The sequence below is a fragment of the Zeus faber genome, assembly GCF_960531495.2.
Source record: "Zeus faber genome assembly, chromosome: 13".
In the NCBI taxonomy this organism is placed as follows: domain Eukaryota; kingdom Metazoa; phylum Chordata; class Actinopteri; order Zeiformes; family Zeidae; genus Zeus; species Zeus faber.
In genome coordinates this window covers 6288428-6301458 of record NC_137198.1, presented here as the reverse complement: position 1 = coordinate 6301458, position 13031 = coordinate 6288428, and the positions used below count along the sequence as shown (strand labels likewise).

Below are 13031 nucleotides of genomic sequence, written 5' to 3'. Positions count from 1 at the left end.
AAAATACAAGTAGGTTTTTGTCGACGCATCATGTCTTAAAATACGCGGCGTCTATCAGAATTATTTTGTGGAGCCACCCTCCAATATCAGCATTTCATTAAACCGACACGATAAAACCTCATTAGTGAGCAGGTCTTACCTGGTTTTGTAGTGTACTATAGTAGCCTTTGTCTGAAATAATCCTAATGATGTTCATTTCCAAATGATGTAACACTACCGCTGTTTGAATTTTATCCTGCGTGAATACCTGAGTGTTTTTTTTATGTCTTTTGACTGTTGTATTTGTTGTTCCATCGGTTAGTCTTGTAAACAGGGCGCGCTTAAAAGTCAGAGCGTGCCCTCAGTGAGAACGAAAGGTTTTTCCCTCATTCTATCAAACCCCGGTATGTCAGCGACTCGTTGTGCTCTCGTTGGCTGCTGTAGATGCGGCTGCTGGGTGAGTGTCGGGGCAGCATTGACACGGTCAAGCGGATGGGCGTCGAGCTGAAGGAGGAGGAGGATACCGTGTCCGGTCTGGCGGACCCCAGCAGCTCTGAGTCTCAAACCTCAGGTAAACGTCTGCTCCAAAAAAATTCTTTTTGAAATTTTTTTAAACTCAGTGTCGGTCAGCTGAAAGGGCGGCGAAAGAGTTAGAAATCGAGCGTCACATTTTGATGACCCCGTTGAAACCCCGACTTCCTGCGCGGAACCCTAGGGGTGATTGAGCGCTGGGAGCTGCTGCAGGCTCAGGACCTCAGCAAAGAGCTGCGCACCAAGCAGAGCCAGCAGCAGTGGCAGCAGCTCACCTCCGACCTGAGCAGCGTGTGGGCGTGGCTGGGCCAGGCGGAGGAGGAGCTGGAGCAGCAGCGGAGGCTGGACCTCAGCACCGACATCCAGACCATCGAGCTGCACATCAAGAAGCTCAAGGTGAGCCGCGGCCTCGGTCCTGCCGGCCGCCGAAACCCTCACTGCTTAGCAGGGACGCGGGATGGGCCGAATTCCTCACGTAGAGTACGGAAGGACGTTACCGTGCAAGTAAACAGATCAATCACAACGTTGTTTCCTTGCAGGAGCTACAGAAGTCTTTTGACAAGCGGAAGGCCATCGTGATGTCCATCAACCTGTGCAGCGCAGAGTTCGTGCAGTCAGACTCGGAGGAGAGCCGCCAGCTGCAGGCCAAGCTGAAAGACATGAACATCCACTGGGACAAACTGGGCAACTCGCTGGAGGAGTGGAGGTCCTCGCTTCAGGAAGCCCTGATGCAGTGTCAGGTAGGCGGCCCGCCACAAGTTAATCCACGTAGCATATCATAACATGTGCAACCTGGCTGTCCTGGAAGGGGGATCCCTCCTTTCGTGACCCCTACTCAAGGTTTTTTATTTTTACCTGTTTTTCCTCGCCTGGATGGAGGGGATAGCTATGGGATAAAGGTTTCCGATATGAGTACAGTTTAAGGAGAGATATAAAGGATGGCACTGACTCGGCCAGCCTTAAAAAAAAAAATGGCTGCATGCTATCAAACCTTCTGATTGGTATTGTGATAATTAGGATTTCCACGAGATGAGTCACGGTCTGCTGCTGTGGCTGGAGAATATCGATCGCAGAAGGAACGATGTGGTCCCCATCGATCCCGTTCAGGACAGTGACACCCTCCACGAGCACCACAAAACCCTCACGGTGAATGTTTCACCCTTTTCTTTGGTCACGTCGCGACGCATTTCATTTCAATATCGACAGGATATTGATAATTGTTATTATTGTATATTTAAATTTTCGCAGCAAATCCGCCGGGAGCTGCTGGACTCTCAGCTGAAGGTGGCCTTGCTCCAGGACATGTCCCTCCAGTTGCTGGTCAACTCCCAGGGCAGCGACTGCCTGGAGGCCAAGGAGAAGGTGCACGTCATCGGGAACCGGCTCAAGCTGCTGCTGAAGGAGGTGACCAGGGACCTCAGGGAGATAGCCAAGATCCTGGACATCACCAGCAGTCAGCAGGTACGGAGCTCAGTGACGGCGGACCGCTGGTGTCCGCAGGGAAGGGGTAAGGTTCATGAGTGCACTTTGTTTAAAGGACCAAGTCAACCCAGCCCGTTTACCAGCCAGCACGCACGTTTTACATTTCCACGATAGCTCACATTTTCTGATCGTTAATATTGTCTACATTTTTGAGTTTTGGGAAAATCTGTGACGACATGGTGAGAAACCTACCTTAAACCCCCTGGCCCCGATGACGATGACGGTACCACGTGTCATTCGTTGATTCCATTTGAGAAGGCGGAAGCTGCGTTGCTTTGACCGGGAATCAACAAATGCAAAATGAAGTCACTTGAAGCGAAAAAAAATATGGTTGTGGCTCCGTGGCTGCTGAGTCGTTGCTTTCCGGCAGGGAGTGCCGCAGAGAATCTCTAAACGGCTTCAGCTTTCCAAGGCGAGCGTGACGACCTTTTTTTTTTTTTTTTTCCCCGCCTCCGTCAGGATCTGTCTTCCTGGTCGTCGGCCGATGAGCTGGACACCTCGGGCTCCCTCAGCCCGGTGTCTGGAAGGAGCACGCCGAGTCGGCGGCGATCGGTAATGTATTCGCCCGAGGGCCCACGCGGTTACGTAAACCGGACGTGGGTTTCGCCCCCCAAAGCCAGACCCACCCCCGCCATCCCAAGACCTCTCCCCACCTCCTCCACCAGCCTCTTCACACACCTTCCTCTCAACCTCCTTTCAAAGCCTTTTACTCTTCTCGCACGCTGTTCATTCCCGGTTTGAATCCCAGCAGACCGATACAGAACCCCCGGCCCCTCCCCCCTCCTTGGTTTTATTCTTTTGTTTGATCGGACGTCGGATTCTTATTTTCAGTTCAACCCCCCGGTAGTCGTCATCACGTCGAAAATTCACGGAAAACTCCCGCCACTAGGTCGTAGCTCCCATCCAAATATCCTCAGTTCTCCTCTTTAATCTAGTTTATTATTTTATTTATTTTATTATTTCTGAGGAATCCTGGCTCTTTAATACTGCTCCAAGTGAAATAGGAGGGTGGAGCTAAGTGTTTGGGTTTCATGAATTATTATTATTACAATGAGCCCAGAGGAACTACTTGTATTTTTTTACCCCCCTTACCAGGGTGACATTTTAAAATCGATATTTTTTTTTTAATTGTTATTCCCACTTGTTTCCTGATCAATCCAAATAAGCGCAGTCGTGCTCTCATGACGTGCATGCTGCTTCGCGTCCGTTCCCAAAGCGACCCACGCCGCATGTCACGAGCCACCGCTGACATGTCACGAGTCCAGCCTGTCTGCGACATGACAACGCCGGGCGCTTTCAAAGTCGTTCTCCGCTTTGAAAAAGCCGGCCGCCCCCGACACCGTCGCTTTACTCTCCGTCGCCCTCACGATTATGTTGCTGTTTTTTCCTCTTTCGTTTCGGGGATTTTCTTTCATCGGTAGCTTTGTCTTCATTTGCCTGGACTGAAACATACTTTCTTTCTTTTACCCCCCCCCCCCCCCTCCCCCCTGTTCATTGCAAACAGCAACGGGGCAAAAGTAGTCTGTCACACCCTGGACCCTCTGTGAGCAGTCCACACCACAGGTACCTGTCTGTTGGTTTCTAGCACTCCCAGAAGATAATGGAACTCATCATCCCATGATGCACTTGGAGGCCTACTCATGTTTAACACCCTCCCTCCCCCTTGACTCAGACCCCCCAAAACAAACCCTTTCAAAGCTCAGTTAGAGTCTTTGAACGCTGGTGCCATAGAAGCAGCTCATGAAAATGATTTCCATCATCTTCTCCACGTCTAGACACTGTGTAGGGCCGGACGCTACGGCGAGCTGATTGACGACGGAGTGAGGGGGGACGCCGCGGGGCCCCCCTCTCTGTCGGTGCCTTTCGGCTGCTGCTTTATGGCTAACCAGAGTGTAACCCCAGCGCCTCTCTTTATCTAACGCTCTCTTTACCCCCGCTCGCGACCCGGCGCGCTCACACCCTTTCTCTGAAAAAAATAAAATAATAATAATAATTGCCGAGCCAGTAAATGTCTGCAATGAACAATGCAAAGGCTGCAGTTTCTGTTTTATTCTCTCGCTCACTCTCTCTCACCCTCTCTCTCTCTCTCTCTCTCTCATGTGTGACATTACCCTCTTCTCACTCTTCTTTTCTCTCTCTCTCTCTCTCTCTCTCTCTCTCGCCGACTATCCGCCATCTCCTCCCCTCATCCGCTCCGGTCTCCATTTGGGACGTGGCAACTGGGGCACATAGCGTTAGCTCACGTGCAATGGAATTAAAAGGAACACAGGGCCTCTCTGTCTCCCTAATAAGAAAAATAAAAACCCACGGGAGTCCCTGTGTTCCGGGGGTAGGTGTTCGCGAGCTTCACGCTAAAACATTCCCCTCAAACCGTCTCGGTTTCCAGGCCGGAAAACGGACACGTTTGTTTGTACCACGGAGTATTCAAGCGGCAAATAACGGTACAATTGAGGAAAAAAAACAACAACTGAAACGAAACCTGAGCTGAACTACCCTGTGTAACAATCTGTTGTAATTGCTGTGCTCCTGCCTTGGCATGCTTTGCATTTCTCAACCCGGATCCAGACCTTTAGCGGAGAGCTTTTTAAAAACGATTGTATTTTACATTTCTCCCTCCAGCATGCCCTGCTGTCTTTAAACCCTAGGAATGCCAGCTCACGCACACACACACACGCGCACACACACGCACACACACACACACACACACACACTGTGTTTTTTGTGTGGTAGGACGTACTGTGTTTATGCCTTGAGGAGAAGCGGCTGTTTTGTGACTGTCTTCGTAAATGTGTCCTCCTTCCCCTGTCAACTCCACGTCGGTCGGTGTGGAGCTCACCGACGTCGAGCGTTTTGTCCCAAACGTTGCCTTCGGGTGTGAACCAAGCGGTGTCACTGGGACGAACGTCGCCGTTGCCCCGACGTCTTATTTGGATTGAAAAATTGGCGCCCAACAAATACAAAAAAATAACAACACACCAAAAAAAACAAAACAACAAATACACCACAGAAAATTTGTTTGTTAGATTCAACTCATTCAATTGGAAAGTCGAATATAATCTATAAAACCCAATCCGCCGCGTAAACAGCAAATCTGCTGACGACACTGAGGGATCGGTGACCCCCCCCCCCCCCCCCCCACCAAAAAAAAACGAGTCCCCGGCGCTGAACCCGAGCGGGCGCTCTGTCCTGTGGTGTGTGTCCGCGGCAGGTCTCGCAGCGGCGCTGGGTCCGCTTCCTCCCCTTCTGAGGCCGAGGTTCCGGGGGAGCCGGGCCCCCCGTCGTCTTTCCTGCGCCGTGCCCTGTGGGTGGCGCTGCCCCTCCAGCTCTTCCTCCTGCTGCTGCTGGGCCTCGCCGTCCTGCTGCCCATGTCGGTGGAGGACTACAGCTGCGTCCAGTCCAACAACTTCGCCCACTCCTTCTACCCCATGCTGAGCTACACCAACGGGCCTCCTCCGGTGTGAGGCGGAGCCGCGGGGGGGCGGGGGGCGGCCGTCGGGCGCGGCGAAACCCCGGTCCCGGACCCCCAGTTTGACCCCGACATTTAAATATAACTTTTTTTTATCGCCGTCTAAGGAGCTGTCGCCTGGTAGAAAAGCACCGGTCTCGCTGGCGCGTGTCTCTAGAGCAGAAATAAGAAGCTGCCGTCCTGTTAACCCCTTGTTGTGCGGCGCGTAGGATCAAGCATCCGACTGTTACATCGTGTTCATTCCTGTGTCGATTTACAAAAATAAAAAACGCGTCTCCCGTGTAACAACATCTACGAATGGAAAAGAAAAAAAAATCATATCAGCTGGATGAAGGAACGAGTTTGAGCTGAAATGACTGTGCATGGCATATTTTTTATTTTAAGCAAAATGGTGAACATCTGCTCGTGACGACGGAAAATCTGTAAAATATACTATACATTTCATATATCTTATATTATAATTATTTTTGTACTTGTACTTGGGCATGCCGTTCTAACTTTTGCTTTTGTTTCCATTCCATCTCTCTCTGTGCGACGGTGACGAAAAGTGTATTTTTTATTATGAGATGCCGGTGAATGACGCCGGAACCATTTCAGTCGAACATCAGAGGAAAGTGTTCAAACCTGTCGACCGCGTACAGTGTTGTACACACTTTGTTTTATTTTTTTAACAATCTCACATGTGAATTAACGTTCAGGATAGCAATGAAGTATAGAACTACAGTATATTTTGTATGACTGTCTGTTCAGTGTCACACATACATACACACACATACACACATATATATACATATATATATATATATATATATATATATATTCTATAACAGTCCAGATTTAATTAAGAATAACATGTGTATATATGTGTGTTGTATAAATAATATCAATGTATGACTATATGACTATCAACACAATGAATGCCAAATCTTCATTCTGATTTCCTGTTTTTTGTTGTTTATTTGCTCTTTCATTTGAGCTCCAGCTCCCATTTCTCGAGTTAAACTAAATAAAGGTAAAGTAACAGTGCATAGACACAGTTTTCTTAAATCATTACAGTGGAGTAGATGTCTGCTCTTTGACACACACATGGAAAACCTTGACATTTTAAATATGACTCCTCCTTTGACATCTGATTGCGAATGCGCAGGGGTCAGGGCGCGGACACCGAGGCGTGGTCCTCAGTGGACGTGAGGGTGGAGGCGTCCAGGGGGGAGCCGTCAAGGAGGCCCCGGCCGGGGGGCAGCGGGGCCTCAGGGTGGGCGGCACAGCGCCACGGCGGGGGGAGGTGGTGATGAAGGTGATGAGGATGGTGCAGGAGGTGCTGGTGGTGCTGGTGATGCTGGTGGTGGTGGGGAGCGTATACTAAGTTCTCCAGCGACTTGATGATTTCATAGTTGGGTACAGCCGGACCCGCGGCGTCCATACCGAGCATTTGGGAAACGACCATCTTGAAGTCGACCAGCTGCACCGGGAAAAAGGCGGAAGTCTGACTCTGACTTTCATTCAAACGTTCATGATTTAAAATGATACTCGGGGGGAAATTTGCTTTTCTTTTTTTTGTCTTTCTTGCCTCGATTCGGACAAGGTCATTAGTACCAATTCCATCCCTGTGCGTCCGGTACTGTGATAGTGACTGCATGCTAACTGTGTTAGCTCAATGCAGGCTACAAAGGGGATCAACTAAACCTAGCTCCTGTGAAATGTCGTCAAAAACTGGAGCATCCCTTTATTTGTATGTGGGAGCCGGCCTTTTTCGAACAATTAAAAAAAAAGAGAGAGAGAGAGACCTTTTTCTTTCCACATCCACTGGCTGTTTTGCCAAACAATGGCACAAGGTTGTCATTGGACTGTTGGGTATTTCTTACCTCTCGCTCCTTCTGCGAGAGCTGGTCCAGGGTCAGCCTGAGCTCAGTGAGCTGCTGCCGGTCCTCCCTGCTCTTCTCCTCTTGGCCGCGCAGGTCGCAGCTCCGATCGCTCAGGCTCCTCTCGGCCTCGGCCTTGCCTTCCTCCAGCTCCGCCAGCCTCTTGCTCTGCCTCTGCAGGGTCCTGCTCTGTTCCGTGACTTTCAGCTTTGCGCGTTACACGCAGCGGGCGACCCGGAGCGGTTGTAGGAAACGCACGCGTGGACACACAACAGCGATAACATAATCTTTTGTCTACAGTAACGTGAATGTACATGTGCATTGGTTGAACTGGGTCAAAAAAAATCTGATACTTCAAGGCCCTTTTCCCACTAATTACAACTGATACATACACACACACACACACACATACACAGAAGCACGTATACATAATTTTATGCGACCCTGCCCCCAAGTGAAGTGTATGTCCGAACTCTTCTGCCCACTACCTTGAGTTCACTGCTGTGAGAGAGCTGGGCCTTGAGCTCAGCGCTGGACACTTTGACGGCACTTAGCTCGCTCTGAAGGCGCTCGACCTTCTTCTGCAGCCTGCGAGCCGCCAGGTGGGCGTCGTCCCGATCCACGGCCAGCGACGATCGGCTCCTCTTCGTCTCCTCCTCCATCTCGGAGACCTTCTTCTTCAGGAGCTCTGTGTGGAGCTCCTTGCTGTCCAGCCGTTCCCTCTGCAGCTTCACCTGAGGGTGCAGGCAAATAGCTAAAATAAACTACAACATTAGAACATTGCCACCAGAACATTGCAAGGTAATGGAGAATAGAGGGTAGGACCCAGGATGAAAGATTGTTTTGCGGTGTCCCCTCCGCCTACTGTGTGATGGCTCCTGCCAGTGTTGGTTACAGTAGGTTTGTGCACCGCGGATGTCAACGTGAACGCGTCAGTCATAAAGCTGCAGCATCGATACCGGTTGGTGCTCATACCTTTCGCTGTAGGCTGTAGATCAAGGTTTTGTTCTCCACCAGAGACGTCCCTTCATGTCTAACAAGTTGTTCTGCGCGGGAAAGGATGAGCTTGAGCCTCATGTCGAAGTCGAGGTCCAGAGCAACACTGTCCACTTTCACCGTTTCACACAGCTGATCCAGGAACTGTTCGTACTGTAAAAAGAGGTCAAAGTCACAAAAAAAAAATATTTTTTTTTTTACATTATCGGTAATATAACAAACATTATGCCAACTAATAATGAAAAAACAGAACGATACATTTTTCATTTATTTTAGAGCCATACAAGCCAACAAGGAGGGTTCACCTCATTCAGTCGGCCGCAGCCTGCGTCATGAGGAACTGATACTCGTGAAACGACCTTTTCACCATCCCTGGCTAGAAAACATCTTGCTTCGTCTCAGTTTGAATGCCTCGCATGGCGGCGTCCACATGCCATACCTCCCCCCGTGCACTGTACTCACCTGCTGGTTGCTGAGGCGCAGGCCATCGCATTGTACGTCTGCTGCCAGCTGCCGGTTCTCCAGACCCTGGAGCCTGTCCCTCAGATCCTGGGCCTGTCGCTCCGCCTGCTGAGCCCTGTGCAGCGCCCCGTCGTGGAGCTCCTTCTGCCTGCTCACCTCCTCCGAGAGGTCCGACAGCTTGGTCTCCATCATCTGCGGGGCCAGTGTGGTGAGCACGTCAAATCAACTGGGATATATATATTTTTTTTCTGTGCCGGGTTACGCGTCAATGCTAAAAAAAACCCAACAATTTCATACCCTTTTTACATTCCCTTCCCTTGCGTGAAGCTCATCCAGTTTGCGTAGAATGTCCCCCTCGGTCGGCGGGACGATGTCCCCGCAGCCCCTCTGGAGCGCGGCCGCCGCCTTCTCCAGGAGCTGCTGCAGGTGCCTCTGGGCTGCCTGGGCCCCCGCTTGGCTCTTGTGGAACTTGCAGTCCAGCTCCTCAAGCTGTTTCTCCAAACACTGGGATTCCCTCCCCGCTGCCTCTATGAGCCTCCTGTTGGCCTCCAGCCTCTCCGTCAGGCTCTGTATCTCCATCTCAGCCCTCCTCTTCCCTAATACCATGCCGTCTAGTTCCTGCAAGAAGAAGAATGCATTTCCACACTTTGCGTCAGTTCTGTGTCATACAGTATATGCTTATAATTTTCAATGGACAACGTTGATTTCCTCAGCCATAGAAGATGAGTTTAAACTTCATGTCAGGGGTTATTTTATGGGCCCGGAACCCAGTCCGAAAATAGCTAGTACTGTACTTATGAATGTGTGTGTGCAGCGAATGAGTTGTGTGTAGGTTTTGTGTGTGTGTGGGTTTTGTGTGTGTGTGTGTGTGTGTGTGTGTGTGTGTGTGTGTGTGTGTGTGTGTGTGTGTGTGTGTGTGTGTACCACTTTGACTGAATCAACGGCTGCTGCACTGCTGGCGGCCCTCCGCCGCTCCTGCTCCAGTTCTTCCATCAGCCTGATCAGCGTTACTTGGCCGGCCCTGCACTCCACCTGCGATGACCTCACATTCTCCTCCAACACAGCAACTCTCATCTTTAGCCTCTCCTTCTGATGGTACTGGTCCGCCTGGCAAAATAAACAAATAATGATGATAATGGCAATAATAATAATAATAAATATAGCTGCAGACAGCAATACACGGGGTCCAGTATCAACACCAATTACAATTTTTCGAGTTCCCATTGGAACGTAGCATCAGTTTGTGCTGTCGTTCCTCTTTACATCAGCATTACTACTAAAACGAGTCACAATTTTCCGGGATTCTCTTGAACGCAGCATCGGCTGACACAAAGATGCGGTGATGCGAGTTTTCCGAGTCCTGGTGACCCGCAGAATTACGACTACAAGCCGATGCACTTGCTGCGTGTTATTACTTTATCCTAAAAATGAGAAGGCGTCTGTCTACCTGGAGTCCACAGAGTCCTGCCTCACGGCGTCTCTGGAAAGAAATCACTCCGTGTGGAGGTTCCCAGCAACACGGTTCCATTCAAAGGGACTGAACACTGCATGTCCCTCAGACATTTCATCCACTTTTAAAACTTGCTTTGGAGCCGAATGCGATTCTCAAAATCAATGATTCGATTTGACTTTCGATTTAAACTTTTTTTTCCGGCAATGACAGCTATGTACTGACGGCTAACCAAATTTCACGAAAGTCAGTTCAGACAATATTACCCACATAAATACAGGGAGAATTGCCAACCTGCTTGTGATTTCGTAGTTCGAATTAGGGCGGCATCCTAAGGGGGGGGGGCGCGATCAGGGCGCATTTTGCACACCTGTCTCCCTCTCCGATTGTACCGACGATGTGCGCACTAGCCATGAGGTGCTCGCGATCGGTGCGCGAAAACAGTGTGTTTTCATTTAGATTTAGGTTATTTTATTTTACGTCTGCTTATGGAACAAAACAAGTGCGTATGGAACGGTATGGAATGAAGCCGTGCGTAACGGGGACATGTAGTTTCTTGATGAATTTGATGTGTTGATGAAGAAGGAGAGACCGCTGATGCTGACTTGAGTAAAATAATAGATTTATTACAAAAGAACAGCATCAGACTGGACTTGCCTAGGATGCCCAGGAGAGAACCGAGCCGGATGGATTCTCTGTCGAATGACACTCAGGCAGGCGCTTTTATGCTAAGCCAGATACAATGTTGACCATCTGATTCCCCTACATAGGTCACCGTTCACATTTTCACCTTCCTTATCAACGGGACCCCTGACAATGGGCTCTGTCTTTCTCTTGAGACCCCTGGCATCGTCTGTTAATAATTATTATTTTATACAATGGGCACTGTCTTGGCACGCTACTCATTCCCAGACACCTCAGACACTTTCTCCGTCACTCTCTCCCCGATCCCCTCCTTCTCCATGAGTTACGCACAGAAAATAATCTTAACCAGTCTACGAGTCGCGCACTGTTCCTCCGTTTCCCGCCCCCACACTGTTTTTTGTTGTTTTATTTGGAGGAACGGGGCGTGGCGATCGGGCGCACAGAGAGCCGTGTTCCATTCACACATATAAAAATATATTGATGATTCCCCTTATTTATACTTATTTTATAGTTCCTCATTGAAATGTTATCGCTGTGCATGTTGTAATGCACACTGACTGACAAAAAAAACCAGCAAAAAAAACAAGACTGCTCAACTTGAAGTATCTCAGTCAACTGACAGGTTTCCGACTGATGATTAGACTCGTCGACCTTCAGGGGACTGCCCAAGACATGGCACGGGGTTAGATGCGAATAGAATGCGTTTATATTTACAAAAACGGCAAAAGAGATAAAATATCCAGTAAAACAGCCATCAAGCAGGTAAGACAATACACACACACACACACACACACACACACACACACACACACACACACACGCACATGTTTGCAACCACTACAAAGCGAATATATAAAATGCAAATATTTAATGAATTGTATGATGATATCAAGCGTCTTACTTCACAAAGTGGGGATGGTAGCTCAGGCGGTAGAGCTGGTGGTCTAGTGATCTAAAGGTTGCTGGTTGGATCCCAGGCTCCTCCTGCTAGCATGCTGTAGTGTCCTTGAGCAAGACACTTAACCCCCAATTGCTCCTGATGGCTGGTTCGATCCCAGGCTCCTCCTGCTAGCATGCTGTAGTGTCCTTGAGCAAGACACTTAACCCCCAATTGCTCCTGATGGCTGCGTCCGTCGGTGTTTGAACAATTGTAAGTCGCTTTGGATAAAAGCGTCTGCTAAATGTAATGTAATGTAACAAACTTATCTCTCTTCACCACCCAACCAGAGATTTTAGAAGCTTGGCATGTTGGCAATGCACAAACGTTCCGCTACTTCCGGTCAAATTTCATCTTTTTTCTTACAAATTCCTGCTCCGTATGAAGATCCATATGGATGAAACTTGAACACGAGATGTCTGGGACATCCCGGTTCTAACGAGACCTCAACTGTGTCCGTTGCTCCAGCTGCTGTTGTGTTCCAGACAATTTTAATAATAATGTCTGGAAGAATAATAATGATAATAATAATAATAATAATAATAATAATTGTTATTATTGTTATTATTATTATTATTATTATTATTATTATTATTATTATATTTTGTTGTTGTCCCTTTAAATTAATAAATTAATAAAAAATAAAAAATCAAGAACAAAAAAATGCATTCATTCGAAATGTTTAATATATAGAAAGGAATCAAATAAACTGTTGATGATGAACTTTTGCAACTTGGAACCTTTCAACTTTCAAAGAGCCTCTTGTACTGGTACACAGAATGAAAAAAACAATGTAATAACTTACCCCAACGAAACATGTATATGTCATGCACATCAGAAAGCCTACCTCTTCAAACTTTCCAGTGACTTCCATAACTAGAGGCAGTGTAAGGAGCGACTCCCAGGGAACTTCTGTCGAGTCTCCAAGCAACACAAAACAAATGTCCGGGCTCCACCAGAGGGGGCGCTATGGGGCCGGACGCTGAGTCGGGTTATGCTCACGATGATCTGAAATTTTAATCGGAATTGGTTTTTTTTTGTTTTGTTTGTTTGTTTTATTGTGGTTTTAGTCAAGGGTGCGGATTTTTAGGAAGCTGAAACAAATGGTTGAAGATGATACAAAAATAAAAACGTGGGTGGGTGACGTCACCCCCAAACAGGAAGCCCGTGTTCAAATGAAACTTTATTCGGGCGTCGTACGCGTGTGCGTCACATGCCGTT

General features: G+C 48.5%; 2 protein-coding genes across 2 annotated transcripts in view; one reads left to right on the top strand and one right to left on the bottom strand.

Moving 5' to 3' along the window:
* syne1b (spectrin repeat containing, nuclear envelope 1b) overlaps positions 1-5653 on the top strand; it is a gene marked incomplete at its 5' end in the record, with an annotated part of 99061 nt that extends 93408 nt beyond the window's left edge. Inside the window, 8 exon segments of the mRNA XM_080012399.1 lie at positions 424-550; positions 695-906; positions 1050-1250; positions 1528-1656; positions 1759-1971; positions 2452-2544; positions 3497-3555; positions 5201-5653. Of these exon segments, the coding sequence (XP_079868525.1) occupies positions 424-550; positions 695-906; positions 1050-1250; positions 1528-1656; positions 1759-1971; positions 2452-2544; positions 3497-3555; positions 5201-5453 (1287 nt within the window). The 3' untranslated portion in view covers positions 5454-5653.
* A 955-nt stretch (positions 5654-6608) lies between these two features.
* On the bottom strand, positions 6609-12684 carry ccdc170 (coiled-coil domain containing 170; the record flags this gene model as incomplete). The annotated part of the gene is made up of 8 exons (XM_080012721.1): positions 6609-6920; positions 7324-7527; positions 7809-8054; positions 8296-8469; positions 8779-8970; positions 9076-9396; positions 9703-9885; positions 12658-12684. The coding sequence occupies 8 exons, from the start codon at positions 12682-12684 to the stop codon at positions 6609-6611; spliced, it is 1659 nt and encodes a 552-aa protein (XP_079868847.1).
* Positions 12685-13031: the final 347 nt, after the last annotated feature.